This window comes from Puntigrus tetrazona, chromosome 4 (genome assembly GCF_018831695.1).
Source record: "Puntigrus tetrazona isolate hp1 chromosome 4, ASM1883169v1, whole genome shotgun sequence".
Lineage (NCBI taxonomy): Eukaryota > Metazoa > Chordata > Actinopteri > Cypriniformes > Cyprinidae > Puntigrus > Puntigrus tetrazona.
The window spans coordinates 18,579,444-18,605,182 of record NC_056702.1 but is presented as its reverse complement, the minus strand read 5'-3'; the positions used below and the strand labels follow the sequence as shown (position 1 = coordinate 18,605,182).

The window sequence follows — 25,739 nt, the reverse complement described above, 5'->3', positions numbered from 1 at the left end:
TCGTAGTAGAAGAGTCCGTTTGCTGAATTAGCCTACTTGCAGTCCAGAACATCTTTAGTAAACATTTGGCACATCATTAAACTAAAAATGTTTCATTGATGACCATGTCGCGACTGACGGGTCTGAGGCATGCAGGTCCATTTGCAGGCTTTTATTTGAGGAAGGCATGGTCAAAGAAGGCAGACATCAACAACACAGCAAACACGGAAGGCAACAACAAAATCCAAAAACAGGCAGAGGTCGGGTCAGGCAGGAAACTATAAAAAAAAGCAAAACAAAGGCAGGCAGGATCAAAACTAGAGAATGGGGAAAAACAAAACAAGAACAAACAAACAAGGCTTATGCTAACTACAATGCTACATGTCGATAAAAGGCCTGCTTCAGGATTTACAGTCCTTAAACAGGAAGTAGCAGCAGAGGAAGCAATCACTGTTCATCCCGAGGTAAGGGCTCCCTTTGCTGGCTTGGCGTAACAGACCACAACTCTTCAGCATCAGAAAACCTATATCTGTCAAAAATGGGACAAAATTCCAACACTCCAGAAAAAAACAAAGTGGAAATTGTCATTAAGGAAAGTATCGTTGAAGTTTAACCGAATGACACTACTTACAAAAGTCTGCCACATAATCTTTAATTGGCCATCTTGAAAGAGTCAAACTAGATGATCTGCTGGGTTCATGTTGTAGTGGAATCCATTGAAGGCAAGCGTAGTGGAACCCAAGTGCCAAAATTTAAATACGTAAAATCCAAACATAAATAAACAGACTTCACTTGAAGCACACTTGACTTGAGTGCACAGAGTTGGCTTGAAACATACTTAATGTAAGAGCCATTTTGGCGGTTTGCTTTGGATTGTGTGCATGTGTGTCCAGTAGGGGTCACTCTTGGTGGGTTGTGCACAGAATATAGGTGGGAACCTTCCCTCAGGTGACAGGTGTTGCTGGAGGGAAGGTGCACACAGTTTTTTGACCGCTACTCTAAGTAGTTTGTACCACGATACAAGTTGTAAGGTGATGGACAGGTGGATTTATTGACTGTTTGTTTGGATTCTTGCCATATGGAAATGAAGACCAGGAACGGGTAAAATAAATCGACAACCGTGAGCATTTTAATATCTTGTGTGGACATTCTAGTTAATATAAATGTAAGAGTGTGCGTCCATTTACAAGCACCGACCAGCATCCCTCAGCAGCTTAAAGTAGTGGACTTAGCTGCTTACACTTAACATGGACAAACTAGACTCACCAACAGCAGGTTACAACTTCAGTACATGACAAGAGACAGTGGCTACAAGAAGGAAAAATTTGTATTTAAAAAATGTAAGTACTGAAGACACAACTCAATTACATCAAATTGTACCTCCCTTCATGAAGGAATGGTTATTATTTATCTACCGTACAATTTATTACAGTATGAATGTACCTGTTAAGTCTGTGTTAAAATGCTCAAATAGTAAGTGTGTACTTAGGGGGTTGATTCAAAGCAGTTATTGGTCTTATTAAATAAATAAATATAAAACATACACAGATGTGTAGCTGCAGCTATTATAGGTCTTGATCTTTTAGGACCCTTTTAACTGCCATATGAAACAATACCAAATAAAACAATTTATACTTATGCTTTTCCTAGTGCCGGCTAATTTCCTGCCGTTTGGTCAAGGAGACACAGTCAATCCTATTTCAGATGATGGAAGCTCTCAAGCCATTCAGTTGCAGCACCCTTTCAAATACTTTGGACGCACATACAATCAGATCTATGTAAGCATTGGACAATTTCAGTTTGGTTCAAGATATATACAACTAGATGGATTAAACCAAATTAATGATTGTAGAGTGTAATTTTACAGCAATTTGATCTGACTTTTAGGTGAACAACAATGGTCACCTGACCTTTACTCGAGCCCTGTCAGCCTACGTTCCTTATCTGAACGCTGGATTAGACATCATTGCTCCTCTGTGGACAGACCTTTACAATGTCAACGGCGGAACTATCTCCTACAGAGAGGACACAAGCAGTGCTGTACTGACACAAGTCACTCAAGCGGTTAACCAATATTTTCCTAGGGTGCCTTTTACGGCTTCGTCAGCCTTTGTGGCCACCTGGAACCAAGTGCCATACATCACTGGCGGAGGGGTAAGAGCTCATCTCTGCTTTTTGATGAATGCTTTCTGTATGATTTTCGTTTGAAATCTTGCCCATCGTTTTTTGTTACTGTTGATTTTTTTGAAGGGTGTTACTTTCCAAGTGGTTTTAGTGTCCAATAGTGTTCGCTCTTTCATCCTTATCAACTATGGAAATATTGCGCAAACGGGTCAAGCCTGGATGGTGAGTGGAGTGAAAATCCTTACACAGTTAACAAATAGCACTCCATATCACTCCATATTTCTAAGCAAGATATTGTTTTATTTGGAATAGGCTTTAAAAACTTTTTTTTACTTTTGCAGGCTCGTTATGACACAGTGGACTCCATCGATTCTTTCTCAATTCCGGCAGCCAGTCCCCCACAACTCTCATCCAGCAGTAATATCAATGTGAACGGTCGCTGGTTTTTCCGTGTCGACAAATCTGCACGCTGTAAGCCAGAGTTGCCTCATTGTCTGCAAAATAACACTGAAACATTTACCCAGTGCCTTTTAAGAGCTTTTTTTATTTGGAAGATGTAACCAATAAACCCTTCTACTTTTCCTAGTGCCGGCTAATTTCCTGCCGTTTGGTAGTGGAGACATAGTCAATCCCATTTCGGACGATGGAAGCTCCCAAGCTATTAACTTGCAGCACCCTTTCAAATACTTTGGACGAACATATAATCAGATCTATGTAAGCACCGGACTGTGTCTTTAAGAGAGTTTCTTTTTGGTCTGGGATATTTTGATTTTTATTACATCATTAATTAAAGGATTAGTTCACGTTCAAATTAAATGTACTGAAAATGTATTCACCCCCATGTCATCCAAGATGTTTATTTTTTTCTTTCTTCAGTCGAAATTAAGGTTTTTGATGAAAACATTCCAGAATTGAGTGCACTTCATTGGACTCCAAGTGGTTAAAGGTCAAAACTACAGTTTCAGTGCAGCTTCAAGGGGCTACATACTTTACCAGATGATGAATAAGGGTCTTATGTAGTAAAATGATTGGTCAAATTATTAATTAATTATAAGTGTAAATTATTAAGAAATATTGATTTGAAAGTGAACTAATCCCTTACCTATGAATCCGTATTTTGTTTCAGTAAAGAGATTTTTGTAAGCATGGAACTTAATACTTTGAAAGATCTTGGTACAATGAATGATACTTTTGAGTGGTAAAGTATTATGTGACAGCAATTTGATCTGACTTTTAGGTGAACAACAACGGTCACCTGACCTTTACTCGAGCCCTGTCAGCTTACGTTCCTTATCTGAACGCTGGATTAGACATCATTGCTCCTCTGTGGACAGACCTTTTCAATGTCAACGGCGGAACTATCTCCTACAGAGAGGACACAAGCAGTGCTGTACTGACACAAGTCACTCAAGCGATTAACCAATATTTTCCTAGTGTGCTTTTTACGGCTACGTCAGCCTTTGTGGCCACCTGGAACCAAGTGCCATACATCACTGGCGGAGGGGTAAGAGCTCATCTCTGCTTTTTGATGAATGCTCTCTGTACGAGTTTTTGTTATAAATATTGTCAATCTTTTTCTTGCTACTTTTGTTTTTTTTTGAAGGATGTTACTTTCCAAGTGGTTTTAGTCTCCAATGGTGTCCGTTCTTTTGTCCTCATCAACTATGGAGATATTGCACAAACATCACAATCATGGCTGGTAGGTGGAGTGGTGATCCATAGGGCTGTGCAATAGATTGCATGATTTATAAGCAAGATATAGTTTTATTTGGAATACAATTTGATTGATGATTTACATGTTATTTTTTGCAGGCTCGTTATGACACAGTGGACTCTATCGATTCTTTCACAATTCCGGCAGCCAGTCCCCCAGAACTCTCATCCAGCAGTAATATCAATGTGAACGGTCGCTGGTCTTTCCATGTCGACAGATCTGCACGCTGTAAGCCAGAGTTGCCTCTTTGTCTGCAAAATAACAATGAAACATTTACCCAGTGCCTTTTAAGAGCTTTTTTATTTGGAAGATGTAACCAATTGATTTACTCTTCTACTTTTCCTAGTGCCGGATAATTTTCTGCCGTTTGGTCATGGAGACACAGTCAATCCTATTTCAGACGATGGAAGCTCTCAAGCCATTAACTTGCAGCAACCTTTCAAATACTTTGGACGCACATACAATCAGATTTACGTAAGCACTAGACTATTTCTTTAAAATAGTCGATTTTTACGATTAGTCAGTTTTTTTGACTAAGACATGTTTGCTCTTATTACATCATTAATTTACAAATTCTCATTTGTAAGCATATAACTTGAAACATCTTGGTACAAAGAATGATACTTTTGAGCGGTAGAGCATTATTCGACAGCAATTTGATCTGACTTTTAGGTGAACAACAACGGTCACCTGACCTTTACTCGAGCCCTGTCAGCTTTCGTTCCTTATCGGAACGCTGGATTAGACATCATTGCTCCTCTGTGGACAGACCTTTTCAATGTCAACGGCGGAACTATCTCCTACAGAGAGGACACAAGCAGTGCTGTACTGACACAAGTCACTCAAACGGTTAACCAATATTTTCCAAGGGTGCCTTTTACGGCTACATCAGCCTTTGTGGCCACCTGGGACCAAGTGCCATACATCACTGGCGGAGGGGTAAGAGCTCATCTCTGCTTTTTGATGAATGCTCTCTGTATGTTTTTTGGTTGAAATATTGCCAATCGTTTTTTGTTACTGTTGATTTTTTTGAAGGATGTCACTTTCCAAGTGGTTTTAGTCTCCAATGGAGTTCGCTCTTTCGTCCTCATGAACTATGGAGATATTGCAGAAACATCACAAACATGGCTGGTGGGTGGATTGAAGATACATATACAATTTACAATTGGAAGAAATGAATAATGAGGACTTATTCCCTAATTAATACCTTATTTAGAAGCAATACATTTATTTGAAAGACTGTTTGATCTTAAATTGGAATTCATTGAGGTTTTACATGTTACATTTTTTTTTTTTTGGGAAATGCTTATTATACAGTTAAACCTATTAGTTGCTTATTATGATAACTATTATTAGAATATTAGCCATTTAATAGTGTTAATTAGGCACGTATTAATGCCTTGTTCTACATGACCTTATTCTACATCTCTAATCCGACCCAATATTTAAACTTAACTTAATCTTTCTAACTATTACTAATTAAATTAAGAATTTATTGAGGGAAAAGTTAATAGTTAACAAGTGTTACCTATTCTAAATCGTTACCCTTTTTTATATACCCTTTTACAGGCTGGTTACGACACAGTGGACTCCATCGATTCTTTCTCAATTTCGGCAGCCAGTCCCCCAGAACTCTCATCCAGCAGTAATATCAATGTGAACGGTCGCTGGTCATTCCGCGTCGACAGATCCGCACGCTGTAAGCCAGAGTTTAGCCAGAGCAACATTATACTGAAATGCTTAATCATTGCCTTTTAAAGCTTATGTTTATTTGAAAGACCTAAACAATTCTTTATTGCTTTTACATTTCCTAGTGCCGGCTAATTTCCTGCCGTTTGGTCATGGAGACATAGTCAATCCCATTTCAGACGATGGAAGCTCTCAAGCCATTGACTTGCAGCACCCTTTCAAATACTTTGGACGCACATACAATCAGATCTATGTAAGCTCCGGACTATTTCCCTTTGGTTGGATATATTTTTCTTTTTATTACATCAGCTAATTGCATATCTTTTTTACATTTTAGGTGAACAACAACGGTCACCTGACCTTTACTCGAGCCCTGTCAGCCTACATTCCTTATCTGAACGCTGGATTAGACATCATTGCTCCTCTGTGGACAGACCTTTACAATGTCAACGGCGGAACTATCTCCTACAGAGAGGACACAAGCAGTGCTGTACTGACACAAGTCACTCAAGCGGTTAACCAAAATTATCCTAACATGCGTTTTACTGCTACATCAGCCTTTGTGGCCACCTGGGACAGTGTGCCGTATTTCAGCCACGAAGGGGTAAGAACTAATCTTTTATTTTTGATCAATGCCAAATTGTGTTTTTTTGCTGAAAACTTTCCTTGTTGATATTTCTGAAGGAGGTTACTTTCCAAGTAGTTTTAGTCTTCAGTGGTCGCCTCTCTTTCATCCTCTTCAACTATGTCGACATTGCGCAAACGGGTCAAATTTGGAAGGTGAGTGGATTAAAGTTCCTTACAGTTTACATATAGCAGAAATGTATGACAAGGAATTACTTACGCCAAATTCACAACTTATTCATATGCAAGAGATGGTTTTATTTGGAACAGAATTTATTTATTCAAATGCTTATTTTTACCGTTACAGGCTGGTTATGACACAGTGGACTCTGATAATTCTTTCAGAATTCCAGCAGCCAGTCCCCCAGAACTTTCCTCCAGCAGTAATATCAATGTGAACGGTCGCTGGCTGTTACATGTTGATGGTTCGGAATACTGTAAGCAGTTGTCTCCGTTTTAACTTGTTTTCATTGTTTAAATGCAATGGTTATAGTCTTCAGTCATTCTAATGTACTGGTATACGTGTCCATATTATGCCATTTCCAATATTGCTTCATGCAGTGTGCAATGTACAGCCAAAAATATCGGCATCCTTGGTAAATGTGATCAAAGAAGGCTGTAAAAATTAATCTGCATTGTTAATCCTTTTGATCTTTTATTTAAAAAAATCACAAAAATCTAACCTTTCATTTGATAGTAAGAATTTTAAATGGGGAAAAATATCGTTATGAGGTAAATCTCCAGGTTGATTATGAACATGAAATTAACCAGCCATGGCTTTTTGAAAACAATGCCCAAATTATCTTAATCATCCATCACAATGAGTAAAACCAAACATATTCCTGATGTGCAGCAAAAGATAATTGAGCTTCACAAATTAGTAAAGTGTCTGGAAGAGGATGCGTGTCTATATCTTCCTAACGCATGGTGAGAAGAAGAGTTTGAGGTGCTAAAGACTCTCCAAGGACCACAACTAGAGAATTTCAGAAAGACTCAGAGTCAGAAAACAGCACCTACATCACATGTTGTTTAGGAGGGTTTCGAGAAACGTTCTCCTAGCTCATCCAAAACTCCAACATATTCAGTTATCAGACAAGACTGGAACTTCAATTGGGACTGGCTTCTCTGGTCAGATGAAACAAAAAAAAATTACCTCAAGATGGGTTTGGTGAACACATGGATAAAAAGTACCCCATCTGTACAATTAAGTATACTGCAGTATTTTTGATGTTGTGGCCTATATTTCTTCTGGAGGTCTCTGTTAGAAATCTTATAACTGGCCATGTTTGGATCTTCCAGAATAATACAATAATCCAAACACAAACCTCAAAAATAACACAAAAATGGGTCACTAAGGACAAACCCAATCTTCTGCTATGGCCATTCCAGTACTCTGACTTGAACGCTGCAGAAAACGAGTGGGGTGATCTGAAGAAAAGAAGCATCAACATGGAGCTAGAAACTGGAGCTGGAGTGATTCTGGTTGAGGGAATGGTCTCTGTTGTCTTGACCTGTGTTTTCTAACCTCATCAGGCATTATGAGAAAAAATGTAGAACTGTTAAACTGGAAAATGGAGGTTTCACAAAGTATTGAATTAAAGGGTGCTGTTATTATGGCCACATTATTTTGGCCTGTATTTCATAATGATATTTCCCCCCATTTTAAATTCTTATTATCCAATGAAAGGATAAATTTATAAATTGATAATTTTCACCGTCTTCTAATAATTCTAATAATTTCATCCAATAATTTTCAACGTATTTGCCAAGGGTGCCAATATTTTTGGCCATGACTGCAGCTGTATGCAAATGTAAACGATCTGCAAAGTTGTAAATCCGTATAGGGGCATAGGGGCACTTCAACACATGGATAGGTCAAGGACCAAATCAATGCATGTTTTTTTTCTGTTTTAGTTTGTGGTTCTTGCACAGCAAATGAGGCATGTCAGGAAAGAAGTGGTGTCTATGGCTGTACTTGCTTAAATGAACAAACATCAAATCCTGAACAGTTTGGTAAGTTCCTTCTCTGTCGATGGACTAACTTATCCCTGGTCAGTGTAACTGTGTATAGCACCTTGGTAAAATTAAGTTGTTTTAACATGCTTTATAAGGAAAGTACACTACACTTTAGCATAGACAGAGAAACTGAGGAAGGACGGGGTTAATATACTTTAAAATATAACTTATTCCTGTGAAGAAAAGCTGAATTTTTAGCATTATTACTCCAGTCTTGTTACATGATCCTTCAGAAGACATTCTAATATGATATGAAGGATATGAAGAAAATAAAAGCAAATTAAAATTAAAAATATTATTTTTTATTATATTTGCTCAGATGCCGTGGAGTCCTGTGCCAGCAGCACTGGCACCATGTCTCTATCTCGCTGTCAGCTCTTCGACTCTGGTTTTATTCCTGAGAACCTTCACCTAAATAACCCGAGCTGTAAAGGCACCATTGACAATGGAAGACTTCTGTTTAATTTCGACAATGAAGACCACATATGCGGCACCACTCTGACAGTAGGCTTCTTTTCATTTTTGTTTCACCGCTGGTACTGCGTTGATGTAAGATGACCTGTAGCTTGTGATTTGTTCGTGTCCTCGTAGAACAACAGGACTCACTTCATCTACCAAAATGCCATTCAGTCTAATTTGAGAAACCATGATCACAGCATCATTTCAAGAGAAAGATGGATGAATATCACATTTTCTTGTGCATACCCTCTGATCCAGACCCTATCTATGCCCATGGGTATCATAGCTGAGAGCAGGTGAGGCCACTCAGTACCTTCTGAATACAAGTGTGTAGCATTTAGACAATTAATAATTTTCTTATTGAATTGAATGAGGCAAAGCAATACTGTGATTTTGGTAAATCCTCATGTTTTGACAGTTTGTAGTGGCATTCGATTTCAACCCTTTAACATCCTTTAGAACGTGACAGATACAATGGTTATAAGTAAGGCGGCTACTATTAGGACTCAAAGTGAAAAGTTGAGTCACAAGCCATGAGCTTTTAATGAAAGCTATCAACTACCACATCACCTTTAATGCATGTCACGATTGACGATATTTTATATTTTTGCCCACAGTGTCATAAGTCAGGAGATTCCTGGCCAGGGCACATACCAGATCCGCATGATTCCCTACCACGATGCAGAGTTTACTAGCCCATACGAAGGGGAAGTGGAAATACAAGTGAACCAGCAGATTTATGTGGCTGTTGAGGTGGAGGGAGTGGATCCAAATCAAATCGCGACAGTTCTTGACAACTGCTGGGCAACTCCTGTTAACGATGCCAACAACGATATTCGTTGGAGCCTAATCATTAGAGAGTGAGCGGGTTTGATATTTTTCATGGGTAACTGACTAAATTTGTTGGCCGAATACAGCAACTTCCTTTCTAAACATCTCCTCGCTTTCTAGATGCCCCAACCCTGATGATGGCACGGTGGAGGTTCTTCAGAATGGTAATGGTATAGCAAGCCATTTCTCCTTCAGGATGTTCACCTTCTCAGGAAGCTCTGACCGCATTTTCCTGCACTGTCAGATCCACCTCTGCCTTGTAATGAATGGCAGATGTGCACAGGTATGTTTGGAAAGTGAATTTGATTGAAACACTTGTTGATTTGAACTGTTCCAAGTAACAGCTCCAAGTTTATAAAAAGAAGCTTTAAGTACAATTAGGGTTGTCCTTTGAGTGGTGCAACTGGTCCATGCTCTGAGGGAGCCAACGCCAAGAGAATTTGGTACAATTAACTTTACATTTATGATTATACTGTTAACCCATTTCTTACAACTTAACCTACCCCTAAACCTAGCCATTCCACCCAACCCGTCCCTAACCTTACCCATCTTCCACCTCTATAGCAGCAAAAGTGTTTTAGTACAATATGGACACAGCAAGTATATTGTACCATAGTAGTTAAGGCCAATGACTATAACTGAACGTTTTATGACAGATCTTTCTAAAAGACAACACATTATCAGCCTTTGCATTGTTGAAAGCATTTATTTAATGGTAAATGTATTTTCTCGTCTGTCGTCTACAGTCCTGTGAGGTTGGAAATAGACGTAGAAGACGCAGATCTTTGGACTTCCAACACTCTGCGGCGATCACCATGGGTCTTTAAAAAAGTTCTGCAGCTCTGATGAGGGAAAGATCCTACTTTTCTGTTAAAATACTTTTTGTGAATGTTAAAACAAATGTGAATGTTTTGAAAGCACCTCCTTGTCTTTAAAGATCTACATGTGAAACCATGATAATTTAATAAAACATCACGCATTAAAGAGAACTTTGGGAAAAACTACTAAATCTAACCAAGGCACTACAAAGTAAAATAGAATTATCAGTAAAATTCTGTTGTTTCAGTGTGATAGAGGAAGTGTTTTCAAAACATTACATACGAGACTAAATTCTTCTGCGTTCTAGGATCGATAAGATAAGATCAATATGATAAGATAAATACCTAAACTGTCCCTCTTTCTCTTTGTTCAAGGAGTTATATTGGAAAATAATATAGCAGATGATCTTTGAATAAATCTGCATAGCAATGAAAAAAATACTTTGTGATCTTTTTTGGTGCTTGCTTGGTTTTTCTGAGGGACAAAGCATAGTGTAGCAAGACAAAGTACAACATTACAAGAGTACAAGAACCTTGTTCTAGTTCTCCAAAACTACAATTAGCCTAACCATGGTTGCAAGTCCTGCCATTAACAGCATATTTCAGTTTTAACTATTATAGTTTCCTGATAATAACTGTTTTTTTTTCTCCACTTAAAGGTGCAGTGTGTGATATTTAGGAGTATCTGTTGATAGAAATGCAATATATGTAGCTACGTTTTTAAAGGAGTACCTTTAAAAGACCTTACACAATTAACCTTTATGTTTTTATTGACTTAGAATGAGCTATTTCTATCTACATACACCAGGGGACCCCTTACATGGAAGTTGTTGTCACGTTTGTACAGTAGCCCTTAAAGTTACAGCAGGGGTCTTCCACTTCCACAAGAACCAATCCACTTTACTTCAGAGATTATCTCCAACCTGGATTAAACAAACCTACCTGCAACTGTAGTAATCCTGAAGATCTTGATTAGTTTGTTCATGTGCATTCGATTAGGATTGGAGTTAAATTCTGCAGGAAAGTGGATCTCGAGGTCAAGAATTACAGCATTCGTTCTTTATTTCCATCTTAAAGGCTGGGCGAGATATAGCGATCGATATATTCATGCGCATCTTGTCAGTAAATCCAAATTTTAACCAAGTTACCAATGTTATAGACTTTTCATTAAGACCACAAAGAATCATATCAATTTGTGGAAAATGGGCATCCGATAAGCCTTTTAACTTTGATTTTAAGGTTTCGATAGATGTAATGAACCATCGCCACCATACAATTTGTACCTTATATGTATATACAACATAAAAATAAAAAGTCTCTTTTAGTATACGGAGGTGAATGATGCAAATGATCGTGAAGGTGGTCAATCAGCTGCAGTCTTACCGAAGTCTTAATTTCGCACAGATACGCGTTTTCTGGTGCCATTTCAAATTGCTGAGCCATTTAAAACTCTTCCCACACAAAGAACACAAATAACGTCTCACATCTGCGTGACTTTTTATGTGTATTTTTACGTTTTTGAAATCACTAATTTTTTAAAAAAAAATGCCTGAATACTGCACTTTCTTTCCATGTCTCAGGTCTTATTGATACGCAAAACTCTTTTTACACTGAGGACATGAGAACTTGTCTACAGTGCAAGTCATCGCGTGTTTCTTAAAGTGTTTCCTGTCTGCGAAACTTCTCCCACACTGAAAACGGTTCTGTCTTGAGTGAATCCTTATGTGGTAATTGAGGTTAACTTTACCTCTGAACCTTTTTCCACACTGGCCACAAATGAACAAATGAATGGCCTCTCTCCGGTGTGAAGTCTTCAGATTTCCTCTTTGCGAGAAGGTCTTCCCACACAGTTTGCAGGTGTATGCTAAGTTGTTTCGTAACCACGGGTTGGCAGTTGGCAGATAACAGACCTGAAATTTCATTTCAGTCATGGAAGCTGGCAAACGAAATGGGTCTGAGCGGGAATCTGGCAACATGCGGGTGCGTCAAGACTAAATAGCAGGGGCTGGGTAAAAAAAATAATATTTTAGGTTTGGACTGCAATATCTAGTTCAACCACTGGGTGTCAATCATACATACAGCACCTTTACGTTTCAACCCTGCTTCAACACACCTGTTAGTAATTAAGCAGCCCTGAATATCTTGATTATCTGGCTCAGATATACTGGATTGTGTCTGAAGCTGAACTCTACAGCTCTCCATGAGCAGGAGGCCCCCCGAGAAACATTTGTTGACGGATATTTTACTATAAACTCACAATTTGGAAAATTAGGTATCGTTCAATTCAGTATACCATTTCATATCTACATGGCCGATCTTATGATTTTTAGCCAGACTGGTCAGAGGTTATGAACGGAAATGTACATTTTATATATCTTTTGACCAGTAGGTGGTGCTGTACCCTCATGCTTTCATGCTTTTCATAATATACCAAGTTTGGTCTCTGCAGACAGTGACCCAGAGTTGCCCAGCCTCGCATTGAAACCTCAAATCCATTTTTGCACAAACTTCATCAAATTCGTTGTGACAAGATTTTGTGGCACAAGCGAGATCTGATGTGCCTCGCAAGAACGCGGCGATATACACCCGTTCCAGCTTCTCTTCATTGGCTGCCGGTTGAATACTGTGTTTGACTTGGTTTCATTGCAAGTGTATATGGGGCTAAATAGCCAGGCTCCACAGTACTTCTCTGATCTTCTTGTCCACTGCAAATGTTCTAGGCCCCTAAGGTCCTCAAACAGTTTGTCGCTGCCTGTCCCACGGCCACATCAAGCAGTGCAGCAAAATTCTATAAAAATAACTAGTGATGGTTTTGGTAACACTTCAGTATTTGTTGAGGTGCGTTTGATTACGGTTGAAGCAAAAGGCTTTTACTTATTTAGATGTCAAAATTAAAATAAGGAACAGATTAATTAAGCTTCGGGAATGAAAACCAACCTGCTGGTTCCGTAATCTCTTCGTGTTTTATTCCAAACGTTTCTTTGATCTTCACATCTTCACTCTCCTCTTTAATAAACGTCATCTTTACAATAGCGTGTCGCCGTGGACATCGGTCGCTTTACATCGGTTTTTCTGCACATTTGGACAATCATGTAGACTGTTAATATTTAGGCCATTAATAAACACACACGTTATACCAAAAAATAGTAAGTTGCAGACTGCAATGAATAGATTCCACTTTAATTAATATATCTCTACCATTCTGGGAAATATTCGATTCAACTGATGCGAAGTAAAAAAAAAAGCCACTATTTGCCAAGATTTGTTAAGAAAACTAAGTGAGAAATACTATTTCTCTTATTCAAATGTGGATATATTTCACATTTGCTACACTACAATGCCGAATTTAACAATAAATCGTTAATTGTACGATTCTTTTAGATGCCATGTGTTTGTCTGAATTTTTTAAAATCTTTTTAAACATTTTAAAAACACAAACTTTTCTTCAGGAGAATCAGATGCAGCAGTGCGGCGCAGCCATATGACGTCACTCTCTCAGATTAAAATAAAAGTCCTTAAACACATCTGAACCTCAGTTATGGCCGACGTTTTTTTACGATGTAACAATTTCTCCTCACACCTCTTTCATTTACAAATCATTGATTATATATGCACGTATATATAAACGGTGTCAACGCTGTCTGGTGACGTGACGTCATCAGCATGCGCCGCACTCCTACCTGTGTGAGCAAAACACTTGAAAATGTGATTCGGCTGCACACAGGTTTGGATTTTTAAGTATTTAATGCGTTCGTTTTTAAGTATTTGTGCATTTAAATAAGCGTAAACCGATAAGGCAATTTGGTGTTTAAAATGTTTTATTTTAAAATAAGTTTGCAGCGAATTTATGATTTGCTAAATGTGTAAATTAATTTCTTTATATAACATTAACGAACGCTTCGAGTCACAGAAACGGTGCGTCCCGCTTCTCTCTCGATATCGTGAATCAGTTTATTCTCTAATGCTGGCTGATGGGAGAAACGAAGCTTTTCGAAAGTCCGAGTCAATTGAATCAGTGCGTCCCCAAAATGATTCACGTAGTAAACCAAACCTGGACATATCGATACAAACATATTCATCTCACAACAGTAACAGTAATAATAAAAGAACAGTATTTAGAAAAGGGAAAAAATGCAAAATCTAAATACATAGATACATGTCATACATGGAAACGAGTAAAACATTTAATTAACCAAATTAAAAGGGCATTTAGCCTTTTCTGTTTATAATATTGTGCAAAGTAATACTATATTATTTCATTTATTTTTTTATAATGCACAGAATTAGCATGATTAGCAATGTTATCTTGTACAAAACAAATATGACCGCATACATTTCTATTTGAATCGATGTTCCAAACATCCTGAAATGAATTTAGAGACATCTACGCAAATATTCTGGAGTATCCACCTTTTTCTTCAACACGAAAGTAAGCCTAAGATAAGTCTGTTAGCTGCTACGCGGAAATAGAAGAATAACAATGTGTATCAACGAGTAAAACTGTTTGTGAAATAAAGTGTGATTTGTTGTATTTATTTTATTTTTTACTTCTATATGATGACGATGGCTTTTTGTTTCTTATTTTTCTTCTGGCTCAGTTTTATGAACGTCTTAAAAAGTGTTTTGTCCTTTTTTTTTTCATGACCGGTCGTAACTAAATTGGTAGATTGGTAGTGTTTGAATCTGAAAAGTTAAACTTGATTACTTCTTGGCTTTCACAGAATGAAACCCAGTGAATTCCACTTGACGTACTAAAGATGGCGTTCATTAAGGAGGAGAATGAAGACATTACAATTGAAGAGGCACTCAAAGTAAAACAAGAAGACAACGAAGAACAAATAGGTTGGTTTCTATTCTTAAACATTAAGGCTTTTTATACTTGCTATTACATAACATGGCAAATATTATATTGTCAAAAGTATTGGGTCACCCCCTTCCGATGAACAGATCTGACTATTTTAGATATTTTTAGTGCTTCTAATTTTATAGCAACAGTTTGGACAGGACCCTTTTTTATTCGAACATCACAATTAATAAGAAATGATTGATTGATTGAGTGCTGAAGAACTTGACTTTTTCCGCGAGCAAAATGTTGTGATCCCAGCTGAACGCCTTTAGTGTGACTTTAAATGCAGCCTAAAACTCATCACCAAACACCAATGCCTTGTGCATTCACTACATGGTCAAAAGTATTGGCACTCCCAAAGTGATGGAAACATAATTCAGTCGTTTACTAATTGTATTTCTATCTCTGTCGCAACATTTTTGGAAGTGTCTAAAATGGCTCCACCCAAGCCGTTGGTGTTTGGTGATGAGTTTTTGGTTCAAGGACTACATTTAAAGTCACACCAGAGGCGTCCAGTTGGGATTAGGAGTCGGCTTTATGCAGACCAGTCAAGTTTTTCCATACTGATTCAATCAGTCATTTCTTTTTAAACCTTGCCTTATACACAGAGACATTGTCATGTTAGAACAGAAAAGGCTAGTAGAAATGAAATGTAGCTGTGAGAGATTGCCAAAAGCAAGTTTCTGTGCTATGACGAGGCATAAATCTTCTACTTTTATAATATTAAAGATATCATTAAAGATGTCTATAGTCTATATAGATCAGTTTATATTTGACCAGCTCTCAAATAAAAATATTTAATCACCGTATTTGTCTTTTTTTTAAAACATAAGGTTTTGTTTCAATAAAAGAGGAAGCTTCAGAACTCAACGGAATAGAAGAGAAAGACGAGAAACATTGTGATCTCAAAGCTGAAGAAAAATATTTTAGTTGCTCACAGACCGAAAAGACTTCGACCCCAAAAAATGCTGAAAAGACAGGAACTAGAAGTTATTTCACCTGCAAGGAGTGCGGAAGGAGTTTCAATCAACATAGAAACCTTGAAGTCCACATGAGACTTCACACCGGAGAGAAACCGTTCAGCTGCCAACTGTGCGGGAAAAGATTTACTCAAAAAGGAAGCCTTAAAGTCCACATGAGAATTCACACGGGAGAGAAACCTTACACCTGCCAGCAGTGTGGAAAGAGCTTCACTCACAGAGGAACCCGTAATGCTCATATGAGAACCCATCCTGGAAAAAACCCTTTCAGCTGTACAGTCTGTGGGAAGAGCTTTTCGCGAAAAGAGAGTCTCAAGACTCACACGAGAATCCACACCGGAGAGAGGCCGTTCGTGTGCGGTCAGTGCGGAAAGAGTTTCAGATGCAAAATAAGCCTTAATTACCACACGAGGATCCACTCGAGAGAGAGCAGTTTTAAATGTCTTCAGTGCGGAACGAGCTTCACAGAGAAGAACCACCTCAAGAGTCACGTGACGACTCACGTCGGAGAGAAGCCTTTCATGTGCCTTTACTGCGGAAAGAATTGCTCGAACAAAACGACCCTTGAGGTTCACGTAAGGGTCCACACTGGAGAGAGGCCTTTCACCTGCCCGCAGTGCGGAAAGGGCTTCACGGTCAAAGGAAACCTTCAGACTCACATAAGGGTTCACACCGGAGAGAAGCCTTTCCAGTGTCGTCAGTGTGGAAAGAGATTCACGTATCAAAAGGACCTGAAACGTCACGTTCAAACTCATTCTGGAAAGAAGCCGCAGAGTTCTGAGTGTTCTACAAACCACCTGAATATTCGCTCCGAGGCGAGGCAATTTAAGTGCGATCTGTGCAACAAGAACTTTCTTTTGCCGTCGCACTTAAAGATACACATGAAAACTCACGCATTTGCGAGACCCTATTTTTGCTCTTTGTGCGGAAAGGGTTTTAAATGGCTCCGCAGTTTGAAATGGCACCACAAGATATGCATCTGTGCAAAATTAATTTTGATTGTATAGAGATATTGTTTACAATTTTTTGCTTATATACCTCAGTGGCAAAATACTAGACGGACTCCCGTTTTGCAGCGAGACGCCACAGTGTGAATTACACTTTTTAAATAAAAGATGAGACGCTTGAAAGTTCGCTGCATGTTCAATTCACAAATTGCCTTGTCTGCTTTTACAAATATGGTGGATATATGTTATATAGAGGAATGACAAAAAGGACAATTGGAAAGTAAATTATAAAAATAATATGCATACCAAACAGCACATTAAATGCAGTATAAAGGTGTAAGGTACAGTAAAAGTTGCATTGAGGAACTGTCTATCCTCTTCAATAAATACAATTTAATATTTTTGTGACACAAATGTGTTCTACTGGCAGCATTATCCTGCATTTGTTTCTCAGACATATATGAGCTTCCTTAGGAGATCCTAATCAGAGAATGTCTCCCTTCCCAAACTAAAGACTACTAACTAGGTCAGCTTAACAAATTCCTTGGGGATCCATTTATATCAATTATATTAATTATATTTAATCAAAAGAACCACTACTGTAAAGACTAAAAGCAAGTCAACTTCACTTCTACAGGTGCATCTCAAGAAACTGAGAATTGAAAAAGAATGAAAGAATCGGAATGATTGTCACTTCTTTCAAAAAGTGAAACTTTTGATTAGAGATTACAGCTTGTGAAAGTCAAAAATCCGGTATATCAAAATATTGGAATATATATTAAGATCAATTAACTGTTTCTTATCTTTCTGCACTCAGGCATGCACTCAAACAGTTTACTATGAACAGAGCAGTTTTTGACAAGGTAAAAAAAGAGTGGTGTTTTACGCTACCTCTGAGAAATTTTAACCACTATTATAGACTTTTCATTAATATCCTGAAGAATCATATCATCCAATTAACCCTTTAATGGTCCTGGGTGCGTTTCCCAAAACCATCATTAGCTAATTATGATCATTTGTTTAATAAAACTAATGAGGAAACATGCAACCCTAATTGTTTTTGGGAAGCAACCCGAAGTGATTATGGGCTGTGAGACCAGGTTCTCAAACCTGAAATAAAATCATTCTAGTTTTCAGCCTGTATTTGGTTTGTCACAGTGTTGAGGGACGTTGATTCGCTCCTCGGCTCTCAGCGAGAGGAACATCAGTACTTCCTGACAGACCAAAATGGTTTGCGTTCGTTCCTTCTTTTGCTGATTTAAATCTCACAGGCCAGTGTGTGTCCCGTATGTGATGCAGGTATTCTCTGGCAAATCAGTGTTTAGCAGAGTGTACATGTCACGTTTTGGAAACGGTACGGTGCGCTTAATGTATGGTACGGCGAGGTGGTGCTAAAAAAGTACTAGGTACTCTTCCCATTGGAAAACCCCCCAAAAGTGAACCGTACCAAACCATACCGCGTCGTACCATACAGTGGAAAAGTGGCGTTCGTCACTTTTATCTTCTTAAGTGTGTTTTTGGCCTGTTTGTACAAAGCTTGTTAACTGATCTGAACCCTGCAGGTAGGTAGAGCTCCAGGAACAGAAGTTACCAAGAGGTTTACGAATGGTCTGTTCACTGATTTACAGCAAAAGGGTGAAAAAGAAAAACAGACGATTGTGAAGGAGCAAGTGGTTATTGTAATATGGTCAATCGTGGTCTATAACTCCTCCCTGATCTTCCTGCTGCTCTGTATCTTGCTCTCTCATTGGCTGCAGATCATCACCGATGTATTTTTTTTGTAATCACTGACAAGTACAGATATTTAGCACTCCATATAATTTACAAGTATCAGATAAGCAGATGCATATGTGAAATAGTGTGATCATCAAACATATCCAACAGCATATAAATCAAAACCGCCCAACATTACGAAATTAATTGTCAACCCAGGAAGTAGTGTAGGACTGTGCTTGTCTCACCCCCATGGAGCGCTGGCTGAACGTCTGAAACATATTTTGCACAAAACTGGAGTTTCAAAGTCATCAATTTCCAGGAAACGTGTGTCACGTTTTTTTAATGTTCTGCCTGGAAACTAAGATGATGCCTTGACGCCAAACCCCCTCACGGTAGAAGCAGTTATGTTTTCAACTCTGGCGATGAGCTGAGATTTTCAAAAGTGTGTGAAACAATTAAAGTTCACAGCACACAATCTTATGTCAAAATACGTCCGTTACTGTAGGGACATTTCTGCGGCCCCAAACACGACACAGCCCAAACCGAAGTGACTGCTTGCTTTACCTGTCAGCCAAATGGCTCCTTTTCCATACATTCTAGAGGCTTTGCATATCCAGATATTCACACAACAAAGCTGATCTTGGGGGTCCATTACAATTTTGTTATAATTGTCTAAACTGCTGGCGACATTGTTGGGACGTTTTACACAGATATGTATTTTCATATTAAAACCTCCTTTCACACATATACATGCAAACACAGGGTCTCACATCAACTTTGTGTGAATTGTTTTTATTTATTTACTTTTTTAACAAACGCTACAATTCAATTATCCTTCTTCGGGTCAAAAGCACGTCTTTTTTGTCAAATGCATTCTTTTAAACCGCTGCGGAACACTGCAGCGTCTTGCCAGAATGAGTCTGCAAATGCTGTTTAAGGTCCCTTTGATACGTGAAACTCTTTTCACACCGAAGACACGAGAAAGGCTTCTCTCCGGTGTGAAGCCTTATGTGAGTCTGAAGGTTTCCTTTTTGCGAGAACTTCTTTCCGCAGTACTTGCAGGCGTAGGGGGTCTCTCCGGTGTGAGTTCTCATGTGGGAATCGAGGGACGGTTTATACGTGAAGCTCCTTCCGCACTGGGGGCACGAATAAGGCTTTTCTCCGGTGTGAATTCTCATGTGATTCCTGAGGCTTAACTTGTGGCAGAAATTTTTCTCGCATTGGTGGCAGGTGAAACAGTCCTCTCGTGAGTGGATCTTCAAGTGGTAATTGAGGGTTACCTTGCGCGTGAAACTCTTTCCGCACTGATCACACGCGAACAGCTTTTCTCCGGTGTGACTTATCATGTGAGAATTGAGGTTATTTTTGTGCGTGAAATTCTGCCCGCACAGTTCGCAAGCGTAAGGCTTTTCTCCGGTGTGAATTCTCATGTGGACTTTGAGGTTTATTTTTTGAGTGAAACTGCTTCCGCACTCTTTGCACGTGAAAGACGTCTCTCCCGTGTGAATCCTTGTGTGGACTTTGAGGTTTTGTTTCTGGGTGAAGCTCTTTCCGCACTGCTGGCAGGTGAAGGGTTTCTCTCCGGTGTGGACTCTCGTGTGGACCTCGAGGTTATGTTTTTGATTGAAGCTCTTTCCACACTGACGGCAGGCGTAGTTAGGCTTAGACGTGGTCTTCCGAGTTCTTTTTCGCGAGGTCTTTTTAGCTTGCGCGCATTTTCCTCTGGTCAAAAGTCATGATGTTTCGGATCTTTCTCCTCCGTTTCACTCAGTTCTTGATTCTCCTCTTTGAGCAACGCCAGGTCTAAAGCAAAAAAGACAAACACAAGTTAATCCCAGTTTAGAAGTACAAAGCAACAAACATTAAAAACCGACATAAAACCAATAAAAGCAATGAAATCATGTTTGCTAGACCCTATACTTACTAAGCTACTGAACGAATTTACCCAAAATCTGAGATCTGCCTGGAACTATGTTATGTTCCCCATGCGTTTCCCTAAAAATAATTATGCATATTAATCACAAACTTCTCAGGCGCACTTAAAGGCGGCATTAGTGGTTGCTGTGATCTAAAACATGTCGCTTTTAATAAGAATCAAAGCTGGCTTTCAAAAACGTAAACAAACCTGTTTGTTCCTCATTACCTTCATGTTCGACTCCGAACGCTTCTTCAATCTTCACGTCTTCACTCTCCTCTTTAATAAACGCCATCTTTATAACAGTGCCACATGGATCTCAGTTACTTCAGGAGCTTTTCTGTGCGTGTGAACACATTGTTATGTTTAACACCAGAATAATGTACACAAATAAAACAAATACATCTAAAACTACGGATGCACGTCACTCAGCTCATACATTACTATTATTTATTACTAAATCTTACTATTTAAATGGTTTTTTTTTGTTCTCATGTGAGAAATGCAGTGCATAGGTACCAATAGCACATCAAAAACTACAACAAATGCGCGAATAAAGCCGTTTCTGATTTATCATTTATCAAAGAAACTATTGCAATTGATTTCATAAAAGTTGCCATTAAATATTTGTTATCTTCTCACTACAGTGCTCTGCTCAGCACGTGTTGTTCTTGGTACATAAGCATATATATCTGACACGAGACCAGAAACATTTTAATAAGACTTAATAATAACGCGTGTATGTTATACTTTCTCTATAGCGTGCAGTAGTTCATTCTGAGAAGTAACTGGTTCGTATTAAGGTAAACTCTGACTATATACAGAGTTGGAGAAATTAGGCACTTTTTTTGCTTCTCAAGCGCGGATGAGCTTTCTTCGAAGACATCACGTCTTCAAAATGATCAATTCAACAGTTTATCTCGATTCGATCATCTTAAACTGAAAGACGCTCGGACGATTTAAAACGTGAACCTTTCTGCAGCAGAATCAAAACAGACGCAGCAGCCCTTCGCTTCGCCGGAGCAAAATAAAAGTCTCGTTTAAACGCGCGTTTAGATACTTTTATTTTGGTTTGACGACGCATGACGCCATAAGCCTGCGCTCGCTGTTGTGATGCGATTCTGCTGGAGGAAGGTTTGTCTTTAAGCCTTTAAAGTTTTCACAACCGTTATACCATAGCATTTGCTATTATAATCTTTTGAGTGAAGCCCATGCACAATATTTCGTTTCTCTTTATATAATGTACCTCACCCACCTTCAGGTCCAAGAACACCTGATTTACAAAGTGTTCAAGACTTATTCAACATTTATTCATTTAATTTTACTGTTAGTATTTTGTCTGGCAGAATGTTTAGCTTTAAATGAACGCACCTGAACCAGCAGGGCTTTCCTTATGCTGAAGCTGTTTGAAAACTTTACAGCAAAATTTCATGTAAGCTTATATTGAGACTTACAAAGAAACTGTCTGCCTCTCAGGTCCATGTAAGCGTATATACAGACATGAAACCGAAAACTGTGTTAACTTACTGAAATACTGGATCCATCATTTCAATTTTAACAGATTGTTTAAACACACGGAGAAACCCCTGTTGAAGCAGAGGAGAGATCCACGGCATGTTAAAAGATGGCTTTCATTAAAGAGGAGTGTGAGGACGTGAGGATCGAAGAAGCGTTTAGAGTCAAACGTGAAGATACGGAGAAAAAAACAGGTGAGGTTTCCATCACTACATTATCATAATCATCAACTGGGTAAAATAAAGAAATGCATCACGTTTAAAATATTATTTTGTATATATACACATATACTGCGGGTTACGTTTGTGAGGCATAAATAAGGCATGCTGTAATATGTTTCTGCTATTGCTAATTAGAAATGATACATCTTACGTAGACGGCCTAATTAATAATACTTTTGATTGATAATCATATCACAAATATAACGATGGAAACATTATTTATAAGCTGCCTACTTTGTCAGCAGCACGTAACACTGCACTTTCTTCTGTACATCTTCTAACAAACCCCTAATAAATTTGTAAATGTATGATCAGAAGTTTATTTAGGACGATTGTTTCTTCATTGTGGTTGCACACTTGAGGAATGTTCTTCACGTTAAGCTCCACAACATAAACGTGATGACCGAACTGAATTGTCTGACACTGATGCGTTTGGTCGATCGGTTTTGCATTTCGAGAGAGACATATTTCAAATAAATTAAAGAATACAAAAAAGAGCCAGCAAATACTTCAATGTTAGAAACAGGTGGACCACATGGTAATACCAAATCTATCCACAAACAAAATTAATTTAATGACTCAAGAAGATCTAAAAATCTTAACCCAATGGCTTATTAGGGCAGCGAACATGAATGTTGATCTCCAACAATTAAAATCTGATCATATTTAGGCTAAAAAGTCAGAGAAGTAATTAATGAAGTCTTTGCTATATTAAGGTGGGCAATAGGCAACAGCACACAAAGCTGGAGTAATACGCTAACAACCGCTGACAATAAAAAAACAATAGGGACTTTGCCCTGTACTTTCCCGGCAGAAGTACGCAGGGGGTACTTTTTGCCCACTTGAATTTGATTTCACTGCATTTTCCATGAGAGATCTTCTATCCAAAAGTGTTTTGCATTTGTATACCAGTAGAGAGTCATTGCATTGTATCGTTTTTATGGACTGTTTTAAACAAACACGAGCAATACTAAGAGCAGCTGACGGCCAGCCATGCATTTAGGTGCCATCTTGCTGGCAAGCCTGGCATAGCTTCTTGTTAGGTGCTTCCTGTGGGAACCCTTCTACCGCCAGTGCTTTCTCAGGGGACGAGTTGGGCCCAGATGCTTACTTTTGATAAGGCGGGCACCGGTGCTTCCTCTTGGCTCAAGGTGTGCACAGGTGCTTCCCCTCTTGAGATGAAGTATGCACAGGTGTTTCCTCTGGAGATTTGGTGGAAACGGGTGTTTCTCCAGGGAATAAGACAGGGATTGGATCTTTTTGGTTTTTAATCCTAGTCTTGTGGACCCTCCAAACATTTTGTCTCTTATCTGAGACCCTCATTTCTTTTTATGCAGCACTCTGCTTAACAAGCTGATGCCGTGGATCGGATCGGAAATATTGGAGACAAAAGAAACTGTGCAGAGTGGTGAAAACCACTACCTTATTGTGTACAGGAAAGAACGGTAAATATTTGAATGTCTTTTAAGCTTTAAACTAGAGTTAACATGTATTCGCCTTTTTTAACTTTAGACCTGATGACGCTGAAACAGGAGAATCACAAGCTTAATGAAATGGAGCAGAAATATCGGTATGAGAGACATCATGACCCTACGACTGAAGGAATAACCCAAAAGACTGAAAACACCTCCTCACAAAAAAGAGGTCAGAAGAAAGTAACCAAAAGGTGTTTCTCCTGCCAGGAGTGTGAAAAGAGTTTTGATCAATTTGCAAATCTTAAAGTCCACATGAGGATTCACACCGGAGAGAAACCGTTCACCTGCCGACAGTGCGGAAAGAGCTTCAATGAAAAGGGAAACCTTAATGTCCACACAAGAGTCCACACCGGAGAAAGACCTTTCACCTGCCAACAGTGTGGAAAAAGCTTCTCTCAAAGAGGAAACCTTAAAGTCCACATGAAAATTCACACCGGTGAGAGATCTTTTACCTGCCAGCAGTGCGGGAAGTGTTTCACTGAAAAAGGAAACCTCAAGGTCCACACGAGGACGCACACCGGAGAGAGTTCTTTCGCCTGCCAACAGTGCGGAAAGAGTTTCGCTCAAAAAGGAAACCTTAAAAAGCACGTGAGGATTCACACCGGAGAGAAGCCCTACACCTGCAAAATATGTGAGAAGGGCTTCACGCGTGAGCTAGGCCTTAGTTACCACATGAACAGCCACACTGGAGATAAACCGTTCATGTGTGGTCAGTGTGGGAAGAGTTTCACGCGTAAAGTGAACCTAGATACCCACATCAGAATCCACACCGGAGAGACGCCCTTCGTGTGCGGTCAGTGCGGAAAGAAGTTTCGATGTAAAGAAAATCTTAACCAGCACGCGAGGGTTCACTCGAGGGAGAACTGCCTTAAGAACCGCTTAACGACTCGCGGTGCAAAGACTCCTTTCATGTGCCATCGTTGCGGAAAGAGTTATATAAATAAAAGAAGCCTTCGGGCGCACGTGAGGATCCACACTAGGAAGAGGTCTTTCGCGGGCCTTAAAATATATCGAAGAGGCCTGAAACATCATTCACAGATTCACCCTGGAGGAAAACGTTTTAATTGCAAACGGTCTCACTTACAGATACGCTTAAAAAGCCACACGGATGTGAGACTCTATCTGTGTTCCTTGTGTGGGAAGCGTTTTAAATGGCCTAGCGGTTTACTGTGGCACCGGAAAATACGTGTCTGCGTAAAATGAAGGGTACGCTCACAACACAGTTGAGCGTGGGCCAAATCTAATTTTCGACTTTTAAACGAGCGACGCCTCTACAACCATCACCCCGTTTTCCATCTCCAGTATTTATTTTCATCGAACCACTTTTTGCGTCGCCATTTTAAACTTCGAGGCGTCCTGTTTTCTCGTGTACACTTGAACTCATGTGGTCACCATCGCCTTTGGTAAACTTTCAGAGCCCGGGCGGCTGTGGTGGATGAACTCTAGCTCCTTTTGTACAGAAGCATCAATCCATTTCTCATGTTGATACTTTAGAATCAAAATATGAATTAAACGTGTTGTGAAATGCTTAGTTTTGTTTTTATTTGATTAGCAAAGTACATGAAGAATAATGCTAAAACACTGGGTGGAAATGTCTTTAAAAATCCATTGTTTTAATCCATTTTTGTAGAGATATCAAAATTACAATTTCCACTTGAGATTTGAACTTTTGTGACCTTACATCTTTTGACTGGGCATTCCCTTGAGTCTCAACGTAGGTCTCCGCAGGACACTAGGAGGTATTGTCCAATCACTTTAGGGATCTCCCAATTTGTGGATATTTTACCCGATTAGCCCTAATCCACTATATTTACCCTAGGGGCTAGTTTTAGGAATGGGGATAGGTCTGGACTTATCCGGTTGGGTAAAG

The 25,739-nt window shown here is 39.1% G+C and overlaps 3 protein-coding genes, 1 long non-coding RNA gene and 1 pseudogene across 7 annotated transcripts; 3 read left to right on the top strand and 2 right to left on the bottom strand.

The window, feature by feature from the left end:
- Positions 1-872: 872 nt before the first annotated feature.
- On the top strand, positions 873-10,864 carry LOC122342949 (alpha-tectorin-like). Of its 2 annotated transcripts, XM_043237172.1 has the most exons (23): positions 873-1,319; positions 1,630-1,757; positions 1,867-2,133; positions 2,230-2,325; positions 2,445-2,574; positions 2,690-2,817; positions 3,341-3,607; positions 3,707-3,802; positions 3,916-4,045; positions 4,164-4,291; positions 4,490-4,756; positions 4,853-4,948; positions 5,387-5,516; positions 5,632-5,759; positions 5,844-6,110; positions 6,191-6,286; positions 6,438-6,567; positions 8,045-8,143; positions 8,466-8,650; positions 8,738-8,901; positions 9,223-9,465; positions 9,557-9,719; positions 10,183-10,864. In XM_043237172.1, the coding sequence occupies exons 1-23, from the start codon at positions 1,271-1,273 to the stop codon at positions 10,261-10,263; spliced, it is 3,468 nt and encodes a 1,155-aa protein (XP_043093107.1). In that variant the 5' UTR covers positions 873-1,270; the 3' UTR covers positions 10,264-10,864. The 2 variants fall into 2 exon arrangements, with proteins under 2 accessions (XP_043093107.1, XP_043093108.1); XM_043237173.1 differs by lacking the exons at positions 2,230-2,325; positions 2,445-2,574; positions 2,690-2,817; positions 3,341-3,607 and having other exon boundaries at positions 10,183-10,854.
- A 202-nt stretch (positions 10,865-11,066) lies between these two features.
- Positions 11,067-13,736, bottom strand: LOC122343196. Its single transcript, XR_006250718.1, has 3 exons — positions 13,694-13,736; positions 13,192-13,326; positions 11,067-13,042 (listed from the first exon to the last, which is right to left on the bottom strand). It is a non-coding gene; the product is annotated as an uncharacterized LOC122343196 (long non-coding RNA).
- A 59-nt stretch (positions 13,737-13,795) lies between these two features.
- Positions 13,796-17,520, top strand: LOC122343043 (gastrula zinc finger protein XlCGF52.1). Of its 2 annotated transcripts, none has more exons than XM_043237347.1 (3): positions 13,796-13,978; positions 14,976-15,096; positions 15,934-17,519. In XM_043237347.1, exons 2-3 carry the CDS (start codon positions 15,012-15,014, stop codon positions 17,085-17,087), a joined length of 1,239 nt encoding a protein of 412 aa, XP_043093282.1. In that variant the 5' UTR covers positions 13,796-13,978; positions 14,976-15,011; the 3' UTR covers positions 17,088-17,519. The 2 variants fall into 2 exon arrangements, with proteins under 2 accessions (XP_043093282.1, XP_043093283.1); XM_043237348.1 differs by lacking the exon at positions 13,796-13,978 and adding an exon at positions 13,987-14,683 and having other exon boundaries at positions 15,934-17,520.
- A 1,999-nt stretch (positions 17,521-19,519) lies between these two features.
- On the bottom strand, positions 19,520-21,664 carry LOC122343070 (annotated as a pseudogene).
- Positions 21,665-21,740: 76 nt separating this feature from the next.
- Positions 21,741-25,532, top strand: LOC122343042 (gastrula zinc finger protein XlCGF8.2DB-like). Of its 2 annotated transcripts, none has more exons than XM_043237345.1 (3): positions 21,741-21,792; positions 22,220-22,367; positions 23,907-25,532. In XM_043237345.1, the coding sequence occupies exons 2-3, from the start codon at positions 22,283-22,285 to the stop codon at positions 25,070-25,072; spliced, it is 1,251 nt and encodes a 416-aa protein (XP_043093280.1). In that variant the 5' UTR covers positions 21,741-21,792; positions 22,220-22,282; the 3' UTR covers positions 25,073-25,532. The 2 variants fall into 2 exon arrangements, with proteins under 2 accessions (XP_043093280.1, XP_043093281.1); XM_043237346.1 differs by lacking the exon at positions 21,741-21,792 and adding an exon at positions 23,732-23,839 and having other exon boundaries at positions 22,232-22,367.
- The last annotated feature ends 207 nt before the right edge of the window (positions 25,533-25,739 follow it).

What these genes read in the sequence shown, in the direction of transcription:
- LOC122342949 (XM_043237172.1), top strand. Translation starts at nt 1,271, where the DNA reads ATGACAAGAGACAGTGGCTACAAGAAGGAAAAATTTGTATTTAAAAAA. An exon ending in AAACGGGTCAAGCCTGGATG is followed by an intron (nt 2,326 to 2,444) that starts GTGAGTGGAGTG and finishes TTACTTTTGCAG; the next exon opens with GCTCGTTATGACACAGTGGA. An exon ending in TGGAGCCTAATCATTAGAGA is followed by an intron (nt 9,466 to 9,556) that starts GTGAGCGGGTTT and finishes CTCGCTTTCTAG; the next exon opens with ATGCCCCAACCCTGATGATG.
- LOC122343043 (XM_043237348.1), top strand. Translation starts at nt 15,012, where the DNA reads ATGGCGTTCATTAAGGAGGAGAATGAAGACATTACAATTGAAGAGGCA. An exon ending in AGACAACGAAGAACAAATAG is followed by an intron (nt 15,097 to 15,933) that starts GTTGGTTTCTAT and finishes TTAAAACATAAG; the next exon opens with GTTTTGTTTCAATAAAAGAG.
- LOC122343042 (XM_043237345.1), top strand. Translation starts at nt 22,283, where the DNA reads ATGGCTTTCATTAAAGAGGAGTGTGAGGACGTGAGGATCGAAGAAGCG. An exon ending in AGATACGGAGAAAAAAACAG is followed by an intron (nt 22,368 to 23,906) that starts GTGAGGTTTCCA and finishes TTTTAACTTTAG; the next exon opens with ACCTGATGACGCTGAAACAG.